Genomic DNA, 22,764 nt, shown 5'->3' with positions numbered 1-22,764 from the left:
TGAAATAAATGTAATAAGTTTTCTAAATGCATAGGTCTTTGCTCACTGATATTTCAACAAAATTCTATTTGATAAATAACTGATTCGTTAAAATAACAATTATTCCGGTTTTTAATAGGTTTTTACGTTTTTTATACTTATAAAATGTTTCTTAAAACACCTTTATTTCATGTAGCAAATTTTAATTGATGCACGCATTTATTTGAATGCAAAAAAAACTTTTAAAATTATGTTTAAAACTATAGTTTCGTTAAGCTATATTTTGATTGGTAATATGAATATATCTATATAACATAAAAACAGAATGGTCTAACACAGTTTTTTCATAGTTGTCAGATCATTTTTATTGGCCGTGGCCAGAATGTCACATGGTAGGATCCATTTTTCCTACATTGATTTATTATCAGCATAAAATTATTAAAAGTCATCAATATATTGTTTTCTATAAATATTTTTGTATCCCTAATTTAAAGGTATTTACTCTTATAAAAATTTTCATCTTGATTGTTTTCTAAATTAAGAGTTTAACACTTGGAGAATTGTTTTTTTTTATTGTAACATAATTCTGCGCTAGATTTTAGATAACGTTCTTTAAATTGGTGTTTGATCATGAATTGTTCCTGTGAAATCGAATTTCAAAAAAGTCGTATGTTTTAAATTTGATTTTTCAGTAACTAATCAGCTGAGTTTGCTCAAATTCTGTATTTTGCCATGTGAAATTATATAATTTAAAATTATGTCAAAATTAATGTGTCTGAAAGTTCAGAAGTTTTGCGCATGTTAATAAATAAAATAATAAGAAATAGTAAATATTGACCAAAATTTATTTTATGCATGGAATACCTTTGGATAAACGCATTTTATAATTCTGCAAAGAATTTTTTTAATTCTCTGGAAAAGCTCTTGAGATAAGGCAAAATATGTAAAGAATAAAGTTAACATTAGGGGATTCAATCATTGGGACGCACTCCTGACCAAATTATGGGAACCATATTTCCCAGATTGCGGCTACCTTCTATGTATTGGGTGTCAAAAATCCAAATACTTCGGGAAAAAAAGGTTTGCTTATTCAGAGAAAATACGTTTTTGTGTCTGATTTCGCAATTTAAAATATCTCCTGCACTAATTAATTAGCATATTTTATGCCACTTACTCCTTCCATTAAGATGAATCCAAGAATGCGAAGATCAGATCATAAGATCAAAAGTTATTAAAGGTTGTCCGTTTTCTTATAATTCACTGTACAATGTGATGCATGCAAAAATTGTATTTGGTATATCCGTAAGTTTGGTATTCGGAAAGATTAAATTATGCTTGTGAATGGACTAAATTTTTTGTAATAATTTAATTTGAATTTTAAATGTTAGTTTAAAATAAGAATTGCTCAGAAGAATTAACTATGTTCATTAATAGATTTTAATACAATAAGTTAAATACTTGGACGTGGTTAGTCAGCTGCACAAGTATAAGAAAATATAATTCTTTTAAGTATATATATTTTAAGTGAATGTGAATAATTTCTTCCTTCGTAGAAAAAAACTATTGTATGCCACGGAGCAAAAATTATTGAGTAGAAATTTACTGGCTCAGTGAGTGGCAGCAAATAGGGGGCTTAGCAGTGAATCATACCCTACCATAAATTGACCACCTGTCTTAAGTTGATATCAAACGTAATATAGCGAAAGGAAGACAACTCACTCACACAGCTACGGCAATTAAATTCTACGGAAATTTCTTAGAGTGAAGAACAAAAACAAATAACATTTAAAAACATATTAATCATATTTAAAAAAACTTTAAAAAAGGGCATAAAAATCGGCCTAAGGGGCGAATTAAATTAAAACAAGGCTGAAATTTTCCAACGAATCACTAGCATGAGATATATTTTAAAAATAGGATTTTATAAATTAAGTAAGGTATTTTTAAGACTTTAGGAAAGGAAATCAGTTCTACAAAATTATTTTCTAAGATTTTTAAGCGTTTTGATTTGATATTGATTAGAGTGTTTCTTTGCTAAAAGTTTTATTTGTTTTTTTTGCTTCGTGTAACGGAGACAATAATCAATGGCATATATTTGCTTAGATTTTAATGATTTTAGGTAAATTATTCACATAATTTAGTATACTTTTCGCTTTTGAGTCATAAAAACTAGAAATCTGAGACAGAATTTTTCTATTTATTATTCTCACCCATAAGTTAGTTGTCACGAACCGCGGAATCAATTTGAGGTTGAATAAATTTTTTGAAGGTTGAATTATGGTATGAATCCGAATGTATTCATATCCGATGATAATATTTCATTTAGCTTTATTTTCATCAGAATTTCTATTAATGGAAAAAAAAATATATTTTCGTTTCACGAGTGTGGAGCGTAGGATTATACCAGAAATGTTTTAAAGAATTTCAAATGAAGAAATCTATTGCGTGTCTGTTATGAAGCATTCTGATTTGAAACACTCTGCAATGAAGTACTGTTAATAGGAGTCACGAAAGCGCAGAGGATAAACCGTTCAACTCTCAATGATAAGACTCAGGTTTGAATCTCAGCAGTGGCTTGTTGATTCGAATTCTGATCCCGGCTCACACTGAACACAATACTGACGCAAAATAATCTTTTAAGTCGATTCATTGGTTAGAATCCCCTTGCTTTCGGGATAACCGTGAGAGGCTTTCGTAGTTTTATTCTCTATGTAACGCAGCTACGTATTTATGTAACGCAGAGTTAGTTGATTCAAAAAGTTATCCATGAAAGCTAGTTTGTCCTAATGTTTGATCCTGGGGTTCTTTTGTCTTCTGGGTTGGAGTTGATCATTGGTAGTCGTGAACTCGAAATTGGGTTGGCTGTTCAACTGTAATAATACAAAAAATACTGCTAATCTATTAGATTTGAAATGATGATTTCATGTTTTAGCTTTATGATTTTTTGGTCACCTTCTACCTTTCTTCGTATTCATGTTAGAAATATTTCTGAATAAATGAAAAAGCAATGAAATTTAAAATACGTGAAATGCTTAGTAATCATTAATGCCTTTTAGAGAATATTTGCTTAATTTTTTTTAATATCGATCTTCATATTGAAAATAGTTCTGAAAAAATGTATAATTTATTTTAAATTAATTAAACAAATTTTAATGAAAATATAAGGGCAAATAAAAAGGTTCTAAGTGGAGTGAGACATAAATTTTAAAGGAACTATTGTTATAACCTTATTTTGCCGAAAAAAGTTGGTAAAGATATTCTTAAAGTTTAAAAGAGTTTATTTGTACGATCTTGATAAAATAGATTTTGTCATATTTATTGTTTATAATTGTATGTCTGTAAAATTTGAAAATTGTGTTAAGTTTGATTATTTAAAAAATTTGTATTATTTGATTGATTAAAGTCGATATACCATGGATTTAAAAACTACCTTTTTAAAAAAAGTTATGTATGATACGCATATTCTACATCAAGATAGATAGAAAATGTAAATTTTTTATGAAAAACTGATAGCGATCCTTCGTTACAAATAGAGATTCATAAAATATATTATAAATGTTAGTAGACTTCCTTATTTTAAGCCACGCTTAAACAATGTAACAGGCAATTTTTGACCTAAAATTATGTGTTTCATGGCTAACACAATTTGTAAACAAAAAGCTAATCTGAAATGTGTAATATGCAAAAATAAAGATCACTATTTTTGCCAAGCATAATCTATTTTCTAAAGTTTCTCCGGCATTTACTCCTAACTTGCATCTTAAAAATGGCTTCCTTGGAAGGTACACAGAGAAAAAAGGTGCAGTTAAAACTGCCAGAATATGGTAAAATTTACAGTCTGTTCGGTAATGATTTTGGAAAAATCAACAATAAAATATGATTTTATAGTTTGTGATAAAATTTGGTAAAGCTGGTGAAATTTGGCAATTTAATCATGGTACTTTGAAACATTTCATGTCCTCACTTACTCTGAATTGTTTTATATCCGCAAATCTAATGTTAATAAAGCTTGGCTTGTTACATCGGATCACAATTGGTATCCCCGCAAGCGTCCTGGAGGAGCCCTTGACCTTCAGGATACACGTGCCGACCAAACCGCTACCTTCAGATTTGTCAGTGGGCATACTAAGAGCCTCACTTTCAGTGGACAAATTAAACTTTTTTCATCTTGTAAAAAGTGCAACTCCAGCGAGGCTAGTCCTCACCATCTACTTGATTGCCTGGATTTCACCATAAAAGAGGTTCTTGAAAGACCTCTCCTTTTCCTCGATTTTTTGAAGACTTACGGCCTCATGGATCTGGTATAGCTCCGCTATCCCAGATGGGATTGGAAACAACAACATGTCATAAAAATCATTTATTTGCTGAAATTTACTTTTCAGCTTTGCATCTTTTACAAAATTTGTTGCAATACGAAATACATTATGAAATTCTGAATTTTCGATAAACCGTTACCATATGAATGGTTTATAACACAGGCGGCGTGCCATGCAGCAACCGCTTATTCATATAAAATTTTTTTCGATGTTATAATTGAAACTAGTGCAACTAATCCTTGATTCTTTTTAGAACGAAATGAGGGTGATTTAAATCAACCTCATTATTTCAAAAGAATCAGATTTCTTTTAGAAATACAAGAGATGTATCGTCTCTGAAGTATTCTCTTCCTGAGTTGAGTAAGACCAATGACGGGATGAAAGAACTAATGATTTGGAAATTATAGGAGTTTTATGAACAAAAAGTACTATTTTTGGATCGTACTCGTTATTAAGAAAGCCATTACAATTTCAAGACTATTTGTTCGATCGAAAATATTTTATCTAATTTAATTCAGTAGGAAACATTGTATCTGAAAATATATTTTGCATGTTTAGATAGTCCATAGATAGCAAAGAAAATTTTTCACATAAGTGCACGTCAAAAATAATACATTTTGTGCATAAAAACATTCTTAATTTTTGATTTATTCGCTCAATTGACTCAGGGCTGAATTGACTAGTGTACAGTCGCACTTGATTCTATACAAAACATGCACAGGGAACTGCCTTATTTGTTAAAATATCAATGAACAAGAAGCTTGCAAGAAAACAAAATGTTTCATTGAATTTAATTTCTTATTTTATCAGAAAGGAAAAACAGATAAGATGCATTTCTAACCTTTTAAAGATACAAAAGCGATAACAAATTTAAATAAATATTTGGAATGATTCGATTTTTATAAAAGGAAAAATGCTAGCAATTTTCAATACGAGTTTGTTGTATGCAGTGATTATATTTATAACTGTAGTTGCTACATTTTATATTTTCTACGCTATCCTAATCCCTTGAAGGAAATTTGTGAAAAGTATTAACAAACTTCCAAGTCTCGGTTTGGGATTTTTTTATCCCGTTGGTCATGCAATTGTCATAAAGTCACAAAGATTTCAAAAAATAATTGCTTCACATCATGTCTGTAAGTTCACAGTTCATTTCTTTAATTTTTACTGTTTGAGTTTTGATACAATTTTAAGTGGTCCCTGAGAAATCGGTAATTATTGTCCATATATTGTTTACTTTTTCCTTATTCGAACGCCGTTCAATTTTTTGTGATTATATATTGTTCATTATTTCATTATTTATTTCTATTAAAATTTTTAATATTTATTTCGATTAAAATTTTCATTATTTATTTCCATTCTATATTCAAATTTCGATGCAATTGAATGGTCATTTTGAAATCGGTAAAAGGTGCCCCATCTCATGTTTGCGAGTTCATTGTTTATTTTTTGAATTTGTACCGCTCAAATTTAAGAATCAATTAAATGATCCCATAGAAACTGGTAAAAATTGCTTCAACTCATGTGTGTCAAGTTCATTGCTCGTTTCTTTAATTTATGTTGTTCAAGTTTTGATGCAATTATGTGGTAACATATGGTTCAGTAATAATTGCATCAACTCTGATTTGTATGCCAATTCTTTCTTTCTTCAATTTGTACTGTTTGTAGATACAATTTAGTGGTGTCATGGAAATTTAGACAACTTTCCTAATTGATTTTTCAGCTTAATTTCTAAGCCGAAAGTATTACCAGAATTTGTCTTTTAACAAAATGTAACGTAATGCAAAAAAAGTGAAAAAAAAAACAATCGTAAAAGAGCTCTTTAAAGTTCAATAACTTTTGAACAAATTGCTATTTCGAAAAAAAAAACTCTTGTTAAGTTCATGAAAAATAATGCTTCTTTCAGCTTGGTCAAATTTTTTATAAGTAGTTGCATTCCTGTGATATGATTGGTTAGTTTTTGCTTCATTGTTAAGAGCTAATAGCTTTCATTATTTCAAGTTCTTAAGTCTTATAGTTTTTAAGCAGCTAAAAAAAACTTAACGTTAAATTTAACACCCAGAAGAGTGGTGTTAATATACAGAGGTAATATCAGTGATGTTTGAAAAAGGATTATTTACTTTAATAGATCATAGATTTATAGATCTTTAAAATAAAAAATTTTTTCATACCCCGTACGAAATACACGTATTTGTCTGAATTACAAATAAATAACGCGACTGTATTCTGATTCAACGACATTTTCAAAAAGAATTTTTTTTTTGAAGTTAGAAATTAAACATTACTTACATGCGACTTTAGTGTATTACTTATTTTGAATACTTATATGGACGCAAATGATTAGAGAGAAATAACTATATTTACATGTCTTGCTTTCATGGCATAAATTATCATGACAACCTCTCCATTTTTAAATTTTGTCACATAAAGCAAATTTAAAGATCAAAAAAGTTTAATTAAAAGTTCAAAAGTATAAAGTTCAAGTTACCCCTCTTCACGTTATCTGATACATATGATTACGTATTTAAATTGCTGACATGCAAATTAAGCGATAACATCTTTTATTGATTGCATCTTATTTTTTATTCAAAAAGCTAGATAACAGTCTTGAATTAGACACATAAAGAAAAATGACGAAATTTTAAGTTTAGAATTTTATCAAAGTGCACTGCAAAATTGTGGTGAAATGTGTTTTTGAATTTCATGCTGAACAACCAATGAATCCTCATGTTGAACAACCAACAAAATTTTCTAAAGGAACGCTTTAATTCAAGTTAACACCAAATAGAGCTTTCATATTTACTGAAAAAACTTTGGAAAAGTTAACAAACAGAGCTTTCATATTTATTGAAAATATTTTGGCGTATAGTTGTCACCATTTTCGATGTTGAAGTAAACTGAATGAATTTTATGTACAGACCTGTAGTTAACGTACAAAAAGTTTTTGGAAGAATTAGTGCGAATATATTACTTAAATTGTGCTTGTTCTTTAAACAAAATGATTTTGCAAAGAAGCCATAAGTTGATTCTAATAGGCATGAAAATATGTATAGTCAGTAAATAAACAAATAAATAAGTAAATAAATAAACAAAACTGTAAAAGTGAAAAGCAAATAAAAAAAATTGTTACGCTCGCTGCAAAACATTTAGTTCATCTCAAAACCAAAAGTGGTGGCAATAACTGTGCTACCAAAATTATTTACAGTGTGCAATATGAAGGATTTTGCACACTGTAGAAAAGGATCAATGTAATGTAGAAAAGATATTGTAAAAAAGATAATGTAGAAAAAGATCAAACCAATCTCACCTCTTTCACACCATAAATAATTTATTTTCGATTCCGAAAACGTCAATGTTGGCACAGTTCGATATCTCCGGTAGTTTACATTACATGGAGTAAGAGTTGACGCAAGTTTGTTTTTTTCATGCTGCCATGCAATATCTACGGGAACAAAAGTATAACTATATTCTAAGATTTCAATGTCTGTTAACTGTATTAAATAGTTTAATGTTTAACTCCCATCGACTTCAGTTTTGTTTATCCTAGTTTGAATTCATATTAATATTACATATATGTGTGATGTGTGTATGGCTGATTTACAAAATAATTTTACTTAATGAAATATTGTACATAGGCATCCTAAATTAAAACTCTTGCTTTTTGTAGTATCGTAAAAATAATTTTACTGATACATATGTATAACATATTTTATTCGAATTATAAATTTCAATACTGCTTGATGACAAAGTGATGGAGTCTACTTAATACCAAGTAAAATTAAAGAGCCTTGAGGAAGTGAAACACTCTATCCCTGAGTTACATATTGGGTTTCACTGCATCACTTTGGTGTAAAGTAATTGCCATAATTTTTAACAGAGAAATATCAAATTTTTTTTCCAGCTCAGTTACAGGTAAGGTTGTCCTCAGTCAATTTCTTTTAATGAAATTCATCAGCCGAAACTTATCTTATGAGCTAGTCTGATATTGTTTAAAAAATTTTCCCGACATTAATCTATCGATATTGGGCATGGGGTTGATTTCTTCGTTCCCCCTTTCTGTTTTGTGGGACATTGGGTTTTTATTTTCTATCTATCTATCTATAATAATTGAAGAGATATTTTCAGTTTTGTGAAATTTTTTTCTTCTAAATTCTAAATTCTAAAATGATTACCTTGTGACTTTAGAGGTGTTTAGTTAATGTAATTTCTCTGATTTAGCAAAAAGATTTAAAGCTTTCAGAGGTTTGGGTGATCCACAATAAATTACGAACAGAGCAAGTATTTTTGAGCACCCCATATCAGAAAATCAAGCTATAAGTTTGCATTTGTATCGATTACTTAAGATGTTATTTTTATTAACTGCATAAAATTTCGAAAACCTAGCGTAAATATTGATGGCGTAATATTTATAAAAAAAATCTTGTTTTTTTACCTTTTTTTGTTATTACTGTAACTATAATATTCAATGTGCTAAAACTATAATATTCAATGAAATGGAACAAAATTTTTAGAGCAATTAAAAATTATTTACAAAATTATTGCTTTGAAATTTAGAAAAACTTCGTTAAAAACTGAACAAGATAGGAGTATTTAAGGTAGTTCCTTTATACTGCGAAAGCACATAAAAAATCTGAAAAAAGTTTCCTCACAATTTTGTAGTAAATCGTATTTGGCAGCTAACGAAAAAAAGTTTGATTTGAATGTCTAAAATTTCTATTTGAATATTTAAAAAGTTTCGAGAAATTTTCTAGTAGTTATTGTACATTTTAAAAGAAAGCTCAAAGCGATAAGGGGTTTTCCACAAATTTCATTTTGTACTTTTAATCATAGATTTATTTAAAATGAGACCGGCATTGGGGGGGGGGATCATTCCACATAACAATATATTTTCTTTCGCATGTTTCTTTTCCTTGTATCATCCTATTTTGCTTTCAGGACGATTATTGTAAAGCATAATCATCTGTCATTAAATATGATGTTTTATGATACAAACTAATTTTTTTGGAATACCCCTGATCACTTTGAACTACAAAACTAGTTGAAAAGTGCAAAAACTACTTAGAAAATTGCTTGAAGCTTTTTAAATTTTTTCAAGATATTCAAATCAAACTTTTCTCATTAGTTGCTAAATAGGATTCACCTCAAAATTGTGAAGAAACTTTCTTAGATTTTTCATGTGCTTTCGCAGTATAAAGGAACTACCTTAAATACTTATATCTTCCACAGTTTTTAATGATTTTTTAAAAACTTTTAAATCAATCATAATGTAATTAACTCTCTCTAATTTCATTGAATGTTTATAAAGTTATAGCATTAAAACGCTAGGCAAAGAAATTATTTTTTATAAAAATGTCCATATGTCCATTAATTTTCATGATGTTTAAGTGTCACTTTGCATGCTATATATTTCGCGTGCAGGTCGTTGGGCTACCGAAGCGGGGGTGCCATCCCCTCCGCAGAGGATCAAAATTGTGATGGCATGTCTTCGGATCATCCTCCGGGATGTTTCCCAGACCGTCGCCAATAGCCCATTGTGCAGCTCTAGTGCGACGTAAATTAACAATAACAACAACAGCATGCTACATATTTTTTCTTTCACAATACAAGACATGGGACAAGGCATCTAAAGATGGCTGAAAAAATTTTCCGTTTGCCATCTCTGGCAACTATAAAATTTTTCAGACAATATAATTAATAGTACTTCCTAACTAAAAAATAAAATGTTAATCAAAAAATATTTCCACATTAACATTTAGCGAATAGGTAAAGAAGTGCACTAAAATTCTAAACTTAAGACTACTTTAGTTTTGTACTTTTAATCTATGATTAAAAGTATTAAAATGAGACCGACATTGGGGGGAGGGCATTCCCCATAACAGATAGAGGTGAAATTTAAAAAATATTACATGTTGATAATAATATACAAACTACACATTGTTATTGTTGCATTTAATAATTTTGCTATTCATATATAACGCCGAAATTTTTTTAAATTTATTACTATTATCATGAAGTTATTTGCATAAATGAATCTATGTTTTGTAGGAAAAATAATTTAATTACTTACATTTCTCCTGCAAATAAACATTACGAACCTAAATATGACTTCATATATGTAATCAGATTTCCTATTTTACGAGTGTTCTATAAACATGTGTACTCAAAAATTGTAAAAGCAGTTAATATCTTCAAAACAAATTATTTAAAAAAAAAATGTCATTTCAATTTATAATAAAAAGAAAAATTATTATATTAGTCATTGTTATTACAATTATTAATGCTTGAAATATTATTATTAAAAATTTTATTATTAGTATTATAATTACTGTAATTATAATTAACTATAATTATCATTATAATTACAATTACTGTAATTATTATTGTATTTAATATAATTAGATTTAATATAATTATTATTATATAAAACCAATTCATTTAGTAAAGTCATTTTTTTAGTTGTCATAAATACAATTTCGACATTACTTTCATCCCTGTCACATAAAGTTCATCTTGATGTCGTGGAAACTTGCGTCACTCATATAAATGCTGATTCCCTTGTTAACGACATTAGTTCCTCACCACCTCTCTATAGCGCATGGATTTACATTTTACCCTGATTTGTCCCTCTCTGCCACTGTGGTTATGCTTGTTCTGTTTTTCTTCTCTCTCGCTTTCGACTACTGTGGTCTGTTGCTAGTTTTTTTTATCACCTTTTCCTCCATTTTTTGTTTTAAACTTTACGTTTGATATTTCAAATCACTTTTGTTTCTTCTCCTCCACTACTGGAAAGCCTCTGTCAGTTATAATGAGAGTCTATTTTTGAGTCCTTGGATCATGTTAACTGTTGTTCTTCTATTTCCAGTTTGTAATAGTTTGAAGCAAATGAAGTTCTTAATGTTCTAAAATATTACCGATTTAGTTTCTTAAGATTTTCTTTAACCAATTTATCACTGAATTATAAATTTTGAATTTTATATAATTTGTTTCTTTATAGACGATTATTTGGCATACGTAGGATATAACTCACTATTCTATAAAGGCGGAATTGATAATATTTGGCAGTTTACAAAGCCTTTAATAAGCGTATATCGAGCTGATACAGTTGAGGTAATAATATACTTTACACATACAGATATATATATATATATATACATGGTGCGTTCTGAAAGTAATGCGTATGATTTTATTGTGACGCGACTATCGATCGCAGCGCACTCAGATTGGTCTAAAAATGTGGTGGGGGATTTGTCCTTCCAAACGAGCCTGGTCTCAGGTCGCTCCGAGCAGTAGGAGCGGTAGGACGAGTCTTTACGCAAAGTCTGTATTTCGATCGAGTCACACCATGATAAAGTGTTCGCTAGAACACGATAAAGTNTTTGAAAGTTATTATTTATCTTGCTTTCTTTTGTTAATTAATAATTTTAATAGTCATTCAATTTCTTATTTCAAGATTGGCAGAGACAGGACCATCGCCTACAAAGATGTTCACACTCTTAAAATTTATAAAAAGTATATACTTTAATTTAAACTTTACTCGTGATAAAAAAAATCTTTATAATTTTTACTATAAACATTTCTAAAATTTGGCGACGCACAAATGGAAAATAGAATTCATGGGAAATAGAATACAACAAGATGTTCGCGTTTTCAATACTGTACAGGAAAGTTTCTCATACAGGGTGCGTTCTGAAAGTAATGCGCGTGATTTTATTGTGACGCGACTATCAATCGCAGCGCACTCAGATTGGTCTAAAAATGTGGTGGGGGATTTGTCCTTCCAAACGAGCCTGGTCTCAGGTCGCTCCGAGCAGTAGGGTAGGAGCGGTAGGACGAGTTTTTGCGCAAAGTCTTTATTTCGATCGAGTCACACTTATGTCTGTGGGTACAACCGGCTGAGCAACTGCGCATGCGCTTGAAATGCTTGGCTAGAATTTAATTTTCACCAAATAATTTCGAAAAGTAACCCTGTTGGGGAAACGGCGCGGAGGAATACCTTATACTATGTAGTTCTGGTGTATGAATACATAGATTTTAGCTTATAGGGTGTAATCATGTGTTGCTAGGTGGAATGCTGTCATTTTAAGCTCTTATTTACTTTTCAATAAATAAGGTAAGTTAAATGTTTTGAATGATTTTTTTTGTTGCTTATATTAATGTATCAACGTGTTTTTAAACGTGTATCAATTTTTTTATGCTAATTAATTGACGTAAGGAAGTTAAAGAATTCCACGTGACTTGGTTAGGCTTAGTAGTATTACTTATACGTTTTCGTTTCAACTTTGGATAATAACTTTAAAAAATGTCTGACAACAAAAAAGTAGGGACTGAAAACGTGAAATGCAAAGAATGTGGACGAGAATTTACAATGAGAAAAAATTTATACGCTCACATGAGGAACTTGCACGACGATAAGCCCATTGATATGTCCAACAAGTTAGGGTGCGCTTTATGCGATCAGATGTTTGTGAATTATTGTTTTTTACAGAAACATTACCAGAGCGAACATTCTGAAGTAAACTTGTTATTTGAAGTTAAGTCTTTTGAGGATCAAAATTCGTTTGACATTTGGAAGGGAAGTTTTGAAAAAGAGACAGTATCCCATTTTATACAACGATCTACTAAAAAATTGTCTGACTTATCAGTAGTTAAATATTATGTGTGTCATCGTAGTGGTAAGAGCCGTATTAGAGTTAGCGACGGGGAAAGAAAACGTCACGTTAAAACCATGGGGACTAATAAAATTAACAGCAGTTGTCCAGCTACTATGAAAGTAACGAAACATTCTGATAGAGGTAATATTTCTGTTGAGCTTCAATCAGTACATGTTGGTCATGAACATGAAGCTGCTAGGTTGCCTCTAAGTCTGGATGAACGTAAGCTTTTAGCTATTCAGATGGAGCAGGGCATACCAAAATCTAGGGTTTTAGCCAATGTTAGATCTAATTATACACCCTCAACACGTTTATCATTAATTGACAAGAAAGATTTGCACAATATCTGTACAGAATTTAACTTAGATAGTGAGGTATGTTTGGATAAAAATGATGTTCTTTCTGTGCATCTTAAAGTTCTAAAAATGCTAAAGGAGCCTGGCAACCATGTTTTGCTGTACAAGCCAGTTGGAGAGGCCTCTGCAATGCCAGGAATTTAAGAAAATGATTTTTTGCTTGGTATTATGAGCAATGCTCAGCAGAAGCTCCTAGAATTAAATGATGGTATCGTTATGATAGACTCCACACATGGTCTCAATCAGTATCAGCTTAAATTCACCACACTGATGGTTAATGATACTAATTGTGAAGGATTTCCAGCTGCTGTATTTTACTCTTCTAGAGAAACAGCTGACGTAGTGAAATATTTTTTTGATGCGATAAGTAAGCGGGTGCCTAATCTTAATCTACCTACTGTTTTTATGTCAGATGACGCACCAGCCTATTATAATGCATGGGTTAATGTTTTTGGGGAATGTGACTTTCACTTATTATGTAGCTGGCATGTTAAAAGGGCTTGGAAGAAGAATTTAAATTCTAAGGTCAGGGTAGCTGATTTAAGATCCGCCATTAAATCTGACTTATTTGAGCTTCAAGAAGAGACTGATGTTGTGACATTTGATCATTTATGCAAATCATTCTTTGAGAAGTATAGCTCTAATGCAGATGCGAAAAGTTTTTTAAATTATTTCAATGAGGAGTACATGTGCAGGACAAAGCAATGGGCTTATTGTTATAGAGTTGATTGTAGGATTAATGTTAATATGAAATTGGAAAGGTGGCATAGGTTGTTAAAGTATGAAGAAGGTGCTGGGCGTGTTATTAAGAGACTTGACAAGTCACTTTCTATGGTGTTGAGTGCTATCAGGGCTAAACTTTTTGGAAGGTTAATTTCTCTTGAGAGGCATAAACTTACAGCGAGGGTATTAGATATAAGAAGTAGGCATGACAAAATAAAAGTTATGAACGACAAATATTCTGTTTTAGAATTGGATAAAGCATGCAGTTGGGTGGTTTCGAAACCTCATGGTAATTTAATTGTAACGTATGATGTTAATAAAGTTGATGTTAGGTGTAAATGCCAGTTAAGATGTGATGCATGTAACATTTGTGTGCATCAGTTTAAATGTAGTTGTGTCGATAATTGTATCAGGTTCAATATGTGCAAACACATTCATTTTGTCATTTCACATTTTTCTGTTACTTCTTTGAATTCCGTTGAGCCAGTTATTCCTCCTAGCAAATCAGACGAACATATTGCTATATCTGCTGAATTGGTAACTAATCGTGCATTAACCACTGAAAATAAGAGGAAAATGCTCCTAGAAAATCTTAATGATATAAAAGATTTAATTGTCAATGCCCAAACTGATTCAGAGCTAGATTTGATTCATAATACATTTAGTGAGTTAAAAACAAAATATTCATTGATGTCAGACAACAGTTTAGTTAACTTTACACAGTGTGAAAAACAACCAGCAAATAAACTTGTACAAAAGCAGGTTCGATTTTAAATTAAGATTTTGTGCATTCTAGATTTTTCATATTAATCAATGATTATAAATTGTTTTACGTTAGACTCATTTGGCCAGAAGTTTTTTTTTTTAATATAGAGGTTCTCTATGTGCATGGTTGATACACATTTGTCAAATAACTATTTATAGATTTTCTTTTGAATGAGATTCTATTCTTTTGTAAAAAGCTATAATCTAGAATAATTTATATAATATGTTTAATTCTTTTGTACAGACTAGTCAAATTTTTATGTATATAGAAGACTATAATCAAGAATAATTATCTAGACTTGCCAAATTTTTATGTATATAGAAAACTATAGTCATGATTAATTTATAATCCAGATTGTTAATAAATTTATTTATAAATAGAAAATATAATGAAAGGTAAATGTAAGTCAGAGTTCTTTAAGATTAAAAAAATCTATTAAATGTTATCCTTCAGAAGTTTTGCAATTGGTGTAGTTTTTACTAATTGATGTATTAAGTTTGTTATTCTCAATTGAGTTAATTTAAAATTAATTATATTTTCAATCAATAACAGAATGCATTTAAGTACTATACCTTTTGGTGTTCCATATTTTTTTTTTTTTTATTAATTTCATATCTTCATTGGGATAGCACACTAAACAGAACCAAGTCTTACAGTTGCAGTTAACTTTTGAAAATATGCTGAGTCTGCATAATTTCCTGAGCAGTGGTTGTGCAAGCATTACCTCTTAACTGTGGAGAAGTGATGATCTAGATGCACGATGGCTCAGTGGGGCTTTAGTGAGGGAACTTGTTTATTATTTTGATATCAAGTCTTTCCTTCTGTTGCCCCTTCTAAGCCGCATCTTTCGATTTCCATCAACATCTTTCTCAATGGGGAATTCTTTTGGAATTTAATATGGTTTGTAAGTATAATGGTGAGTATATTACCTTATATGTATATAGTTTTTGTTTACATTATATGAAGAAGTTATATTATTTGCTGTATTATTAAATTGTGCATGGAATTCCATGTCACAATATAACATATAATTAACTTGTACACTATATATGTTTTTTTAGTAGCTAAAATAAATAGTTCATTCAATCTGTCTTGTAGATATCTAGATGTTTTAACATTATTATGGTGCATAATAACTGTTGCATTAACTTACTAAATAGATGAGCCAGTGAGGTATTCATTGGTGCCCAATGTGTTAAGATAGTTTAATTTACCAAATATGAGCAGAAAATTGTTGAAAACTGAAGGGGAGAAATCAGCTTATCCAATTCACTAGCTTTGACAATTTGCATTAGGACATTACCAAATGAAATGCCTCCCTATTTGTGGAGCAATAATGATAACTGGCAAATATTTTAAAACTTACAGACAAAACATAAAGTAAATAAAAATTGGGTGCCTGTATTTAAAAATTTTAAAGAAACATGACAATTTGAATGGAATTTTTTTATTATTTAATCTTTTAATTATGAACTCAGTCTGATCTCTTACATACTGTGCAACTGTTATTACAGGGGGTGAATTTTTATTTCCTAATGTAGCAGGCCATATTTTTTTACAGCTTATACAATGGTTTCTCATTTGGAAAGAATTTCCAAATAAATTATAAACAAAATTTAAAGGTATGTGATTTTTTGTAAAGTATGAATAAAAAAGCTTGTGTACTTAAGTGTTAGAACTTTTCCGTGACTATGAACTAACGGTTCAGTTTGTGCAATTATTTCATTTTAATTATCCTTGATACATTGTGTACAAATATAAGGTTACTAATTAAAAATCTCAGCTATTGTTGAAAAATGGAAAGTAAAACAAAGAAGAAAATAAAAAGTGAATTTTTGTTTACAAGTTTTTAGTTATGTGGACTGCAACCTGCCATACCTAAAATGTGTCTGCATGTTTTATAATATGTATTGCTAAATACAAAACGAATTTGAAGGCCTTATCTACATAAAAGGTAAGACAAATGTTTCATATACAATTGTTGTAGAGGTATGTGTTAAATATAAAGCTTTAAAAGCTATGAAAAGTTTAAATATAAAGTTTTGCAATAATTAATAATGTTAAATACTTGTATTAATCATGTAAAATTAATTTACATATAGTGACATATGACATATAACTATAATTTTACCTATTTGTCTGGAGTAGGCTTTAAATGAGTGTTCTGAATAGGATCAAATTGATTTAAATCTTTAATATTTACTAATAGTGAAATTTAATTACCAATTACTCGATTTTTGTAATTGTATACAATGTCTTAGTGAGAAAAATATGTGCTATCACTTAAATCATATATTTTGTTAACATATAGCTATTTATCTAACTATTCACATGAATTTGGAATGCATATATATATACATAGGTTTGAAAAATTCATTGAAATAGAATATTATGAGTTTGCATGCTTTTAAAGATATGTGAATAGCCAAAGATACTATGATGAAGCTAATTACTGTAGCAATTCAGCACACTTATTTTTTCTTGTCATGAATATTATAAGACAATTTTAACAAATCATGTATTTTTAGAAAGTTCAATAAAAACTTAATATCCTTATTAAATTAAAATTTATTAATTAATATTATTAATTGATGTATATATTTAATTCATATACTATTCAATTCCATTTATTATTACTAAGTTTCTGTAAATGGTTTATATATATATATATATACACATCTGATAACCCTGGGTTAAACAAATGTTAAGTATAATAAACAAATTAATGCAAATATATATCTGTTGCCAACGTTTGAAAAAATTAGGTTATTTTCAATAGCAGGGAACACTAGCACAGAAAAAATTTCCGAATAGCTGCTTTTATCGCCACCTGTCGTTGAAATTTAGCGCCATCTGGCAATGATTTGATGAACTATTCTATCCAAAGCCGAAAAATCTCTCAGCCAGTTGTAAAGTGAAGGGTGTGCAACATTTGGCAACTTTTCGCTGTTTACAACTGGTTGAGGCGTAAAAATTTTCGCCCTGCGCAGTTGCTCAGCCGGTTGTACCCACAGACACAAGTCGCGTTAGCCAGTTTCTTAATTTTTTTTCTTCCAGGTAGTAGGTGTCTTCCTCTAGGTAGACGTTTTAGGGTTACTAGGGCCTGGATCCAGGGACCGGATGACCGATAAGTACCTTTTAAATTGGCGTATTAAATGAGTAATTCATTTTATTTTAATGATTAGAAATCCGTCTTAAATTAACAATGTCAAAAATTGTTATAATATTAAATTAACTTAAATAGATGCTAAAAAATCTAATTACTCCGCTAATCTTAAACCACGTGCGAGATTGATTTAATTTGAAGGTGCACCGAATTTTAAATATATAATGTGTTCTAATTATTGTTTTACGAAGACACTATATTTGTATAAGTGCAAATACATTGTAATCAAGAGTTAAGTTTAAATACATCTTTGTTTTTAAACGTTAATTTAGACTATGTCTCATGCTGTCCGGTGCCATAATCCTCAAAGATCGTTAAAATCTTTCTAAATGAAAAATTATTTCGATTAATCATGTAAATTAACATTGCTTATAATTAATTCTAGTCCAAATTGCCGTTTAACTAATCAGATTAACATTGATCTTGAGGCACGTGGATGGCCTGCACGAGTACGTTAGGGAATAATAACTGATGTTAAATGTTAGTTATTAAGGTATGAAGCTGCTAATTATTTTAACGTTGGAATCACAATGTAGTTATTTTGATAATTTTAGTTATATTCCTAATTTTTGATTTAAACTCACACAACGCAATATTATCGTTATTAAAAAATTATTCTAAGTGCTATACGATTGAAAATCAATTATTCCTTTACTAAAGGATAAGGTTAATAGCTCTATTCCAACATGTTAAAAAATGAACCAAAAAAATTAATACAAATAAATATTTAAATTATAACATTTTTAAATGATAACACTGACAGGTTATGTTTTTTAAAATTTATAAGTGATTGAATTTTTAAATTATAACACTTAAGCCTAAGATTTGATCAACAATTGTTTATTTAATTATACCAACAATGTATTTAAATTATAACACTATACTATCAAATGTAAATTATTATTTTATGAAAGGATTTTATATATTTATGAAAGGAATTTATCCATCAACACGATGGATAAATTCCAAAGGACATTATATGTTAAAAATGATCCATGAAATTAAAAGTAAATTATAACAATGTTTACGACCCAATATATAATTTAAATATAACCCTGGTTAGTTTAATCTTCCTTAAATATAAAAATATAAATTTTTATAAATTATAACAGTTGGTTAATTTTGTCAATGGATAATACTGAATACCAATTTTTAAATTATACCTGGTTTATATTTTAATAAACAATTTTTTCAAATTATAACAATACTGTGTAATTATATAACAATCTGAAGCCAGAATCTATAGAAAACTTAAATTCTCTAGAGTAACTGTGTCATTAAAATTTTTGCGATGAAAAGAATTATGGTTCTCTGACAAAAATCAGTGTAGGTTTTAAAGGCGACGAAATTTTAAATCCGCTGTTGGCCTCAAAAGTTATTTCTGACCAGAATCATATGAATATAAAGAAAGATTGCAGAAAGTTATCACCAAAAATGTCAAAAAAAAAAAGAAAAATGAGGAAATAGATTGTGACAAAACTAAGCTGCAATTTGTAGACAGAATTGTTATGTGCAATTTAGTAGAATTTAAACGTAATAATGAAAAAGAAACAAGGCAGGACGCATTTTTGCAGAATTATGTTGGTGATGACAAGAACTTTGCAGAACTGTGGTATGTTATGCAAATATTAATGACAATGTTCCATGGACAAGGGGACAGAAAAGGGGACTCGTATAAAGCACAACGTGTTATTTGCAACAACATAAAACAAGTTGGGGTTATATTAAATACCTCTATAACTAAAGAACTGCGGGTGTCTGCAGCTAGTGCACGTTCTAAATATCAAAAATGATACATCATCAAGTTTTAGTAAATACATCAAGTTTTTTAGACTATCAAAAAAAGAAAGAAAAAAAGCTTAGCATTCTCAGCTTCCCCGCTGTTGCACTGCGCATTCAAAGGAAATTAAAAATTTGAAGGCGATAGAAGTGGAGTACCTTCCCCCAAATGCGACATCAGCTTCAACCAATGGATCAAGGTGTGATCCACAGCTTTAAAAGAATCTACAGGAAAATGCTGACTCGCAAAGTTTTATTTCATGTGGAAAACAACATGAAATTTGACGTTGATCTGCTGGTTGCTCTACGAACTGAAGAAATCGCTTGGATAGAAGATGAAATACCTCGACGATGAAATACTGAAAGAATTTTCCTCGTATGTAAATGTGAGTGATGCCATGAACAACTTTGACGAATATGCAAAGGTCGACGATGATGTACAATGTACAGAAGTTAATGTAACTTCAACAAATTAATGCACATTAAAAAAATTAATGTCTTCGTCTAATGAAGCCTCGTTTATGTTCCTCGGTTTACTCTTCTTTATAATACTGCAGATTGTGTACATAAAAAAAAATTCGTTATATATACCGCAAATTATGTACATGAAAAAATTAATTTATTAGAAAATATATTTTTTTTTGTCATACTATGTTTTTTAATCTGTACTTTAAAATAAAATTCTTAACAGTTGTAATTCAATTGTTAAAATGTCATTATGTTTTATTAATGTATGTATCCTATCCCTTTTTGGTTTATAACACGTATACCACAAATAGTATATGCATGCATTGTGACGTTTAAAACCATTATGTGACCGATTTTCTAAGGAAATTTGCTCATTTTGTTATAACGACCAGATTGGGGCAGTCCCGATAACGCGAGTCAACTGTATGTATATATATATTCAAAAGGATGGAGATAGATTTTCAAACAAGACCCGACAAAATCTTAAATTTTGATAGTTATATATTAACTATTTATACTTAATTATCATAATAAAATGCTACATAAATATCATTCATTTTCAAAACCAGATTTATTCCAAAGTATATATGAAAATATTCAAGTTCTTTAAGAAATTCAAGTTTGTACAGCAGGTGGCGTGGCAACACTAGTTCAAGTTTGTACAGCAGGTGGCGTGGCAGCATTAGTTCAGTTCAGTCTCTCCCGAAATGGAAGCAAAGTGAGAAAATCATCATTCCCTTCTCATCGTCCGTGCGAGTAGGTGCTTTTCGATTTCAGTGGATTACTTGCGATAGTTGGTCTCCTCCCGGGCCGGCATATGAACCGAACTCCAGGCCACAATTCTTCCCAAATCGAGTGATTACGGCAAAATCCTACGCGGACACTCTCAAAAATCTAGAAATTAAAGAAACAGAATCTTTCCAAAATAAATTGAATGAAACTATCAAAAAAGCCGGCCAATTATTTGGACAATTAACTCTACTCGTAAACTTCATTAAACAATCAGGAATAGAAAAAATTACTTCAGTAACAACTAATGGTCAAATCTTAGTCTAACTAATAGTCTTACACTTAGTGGCTACAATTTTGATAAAAATGTCTGAATCTTAATCAGTTCTACGGTATACTACTAAATAAGGTATCATAAAATCATTATTGATATTTTATTACTTAAATTATTTTGTTTCTTCATTGCCTCATTTAAAAGAATTTAAGAAGATCGGTTGCCTATCACACATTGATCTTTTGTTAACCAAAGATGGAGAATATTTAGAGGTGAAAAAACCAAATTTTGATCATAATCATACAATAAGTGAAAAAATATACAAATTGCATGCCTCCGAAAGACATTTACCAGTACACATTCAAAGCTTTCGCTGCACACGTGCTAAAAGTGCAGGTAAATAAGAAGCATCTTCGGGCAGACCTCATGAGTAAAACAGATAAGATAGCTCTACTGAAAGACTTATCAAATATGGCTGCAAAATATAAAACTCCAGATAAGAAACTGTTTGAAATAGTGAAATCATAAAATAAGTGGAAAAATACAAAAATTGCATGCCTCCGAAAGACGTTTACCAGTACACATTCAAAGCTTTTGCTGCAAACGTGCTAAAAGTGCAGGTAAAAAGGAAGCATCTTCGGGCAGACCCCATAAGTAAAACAGATAAGATAGCTCTACTGAAAGACTTATCAAATATGGCTGCAAAATATAAAACTCCAGATAAGAAACAGTTTGAAATTGTGAATATTTTAGAAACAACTCACAAATGTTCAGTAGATATTCTAAAAAGAATCGCGTTCTGGAAGGACTTTTTATCCAAGACAAGGAAATGATATGTACCCTGAGATATTATTTTTTGATGGGACTTACAAGCTGATTGACATGGGATTAACTTGCTACATATTTTTGGTAGAAGATGGTAATGGTATGTTGAAAATGTTATTTTTTTAAACGTTTTTATTTCATAATAAACATTTATTAATTTTATTTCACATGCCAATTTAAAAAATATTTTGCCATACCTATTGAGATATTTTATGATTGATTGATTGAATGTAGAAGTTTTATGGCACAAGATCCAAAGGAGGATATGCTGCGCCAAACAATTTGTTGAGTTAGATCTAATGGTAAATTGCACACAATAGTTTCATTGTCATAAAATAAATGAAACGAATAAAATTGTTTATCTCAAGACACGTATTTTTAAAAGTTCATAAAATCAATAAAAGCGTAATTCTATAAAATACACAGAAAAGGTAAAACGGTTCATGGGTAGGAAATAAGAGTGAATAAAATCAGATAAAACAGTTATATACAATATAAAATACCAATAGCTCGCAGAAATGCGAAAATGTTAGGATGATGAATATCATCTAACAAATCCTTCATACATAAAATCGTGCTATTAAAAAAGGTAAGACGATGTTGGTTAAAACAAGGACAAATGGTTAAAATGTGATGAACCGTAAGTAAAGTATTGCAAGAGTCGCATTTGGGAGGAGATTCTCCAAACAACAGATGAAGATGCGTGAGTCGAGTGTNATATATATATATATA

At 29.9% G+C, this 22,764-nt stretch overlaps 3 protein-coding genes across 4 annotated transcripts in view; all 3 read left to right on the top strand.

Moving 5' to 3' along the window:
- The window catches only part of LOC107450174 (cytochrome P450 4C1), a 64,111-nt gene that overhangs the window by 16,028 nt on the left and 25,319 nt on the right, over positions 1–22,764 (top strand). Inside the window, exons 1-2 of one of the 2 annotated variants that reach the window (XM_071178890.1) lie at positions 5,199–5,431; positions 11,290–11,402. The exons of the other annotated variant lie outside the window; for it this stretch is intronic. The gene's annotated coding sequence lies outside the window, so the exon portion shown is untranslated. Of the gene's footprint in view, positions 1–5,198; positions 5,432–11,289; positions 11,403–22,764 lie in introns of those variants that run through there. 2 annotated transcript variants of the gene reach the window in all.
- LOC107450172 (uncharacterized) lies at positions 12,274–14,799 on the top strand. Its single transcript, XM_071179249.1, has one exon. The coding sequence runs from the start codon at positions 13,471–13,473 to the stop codon at positions 14,797–14,799; it is 1,329 nt and encodes a 442-aa protein (XP_071035350.1). The 5' UTR covers positions 12,274–13,470.
- On the top strand, positions 12,595–13,446 carry LOC139425279 (uncharacterized). Its single transcript, XM_071179250.1, has one exon. The coding sequence runs from the start codon at positions 12,595–12,597 to the stop codon at positions 13,444–13,446; it is 852 nt and encodes a 283-aa protein (XP_071035351.1).

Source organism: Parasteatoda tepidariorum, chromosome 3 (assembly GCF_043381705.1).
Source record: "Parasteatoda tepidariorum isolate YZ-2023 chromosome 3, CAS_Ptep_4.0, whole genome shotgun sequence".
In the NCBI taxonomy this organism is placed as follows: Eukaryota; Metazoa; Arthropoda; class Arachnida; order Araneae; family Theridiidae; genus Parasteatoda; species Parasteatoda tepidariorum.
This window is presented reverse-complemented; position numbering and strand designations above follow the sequence as displayed.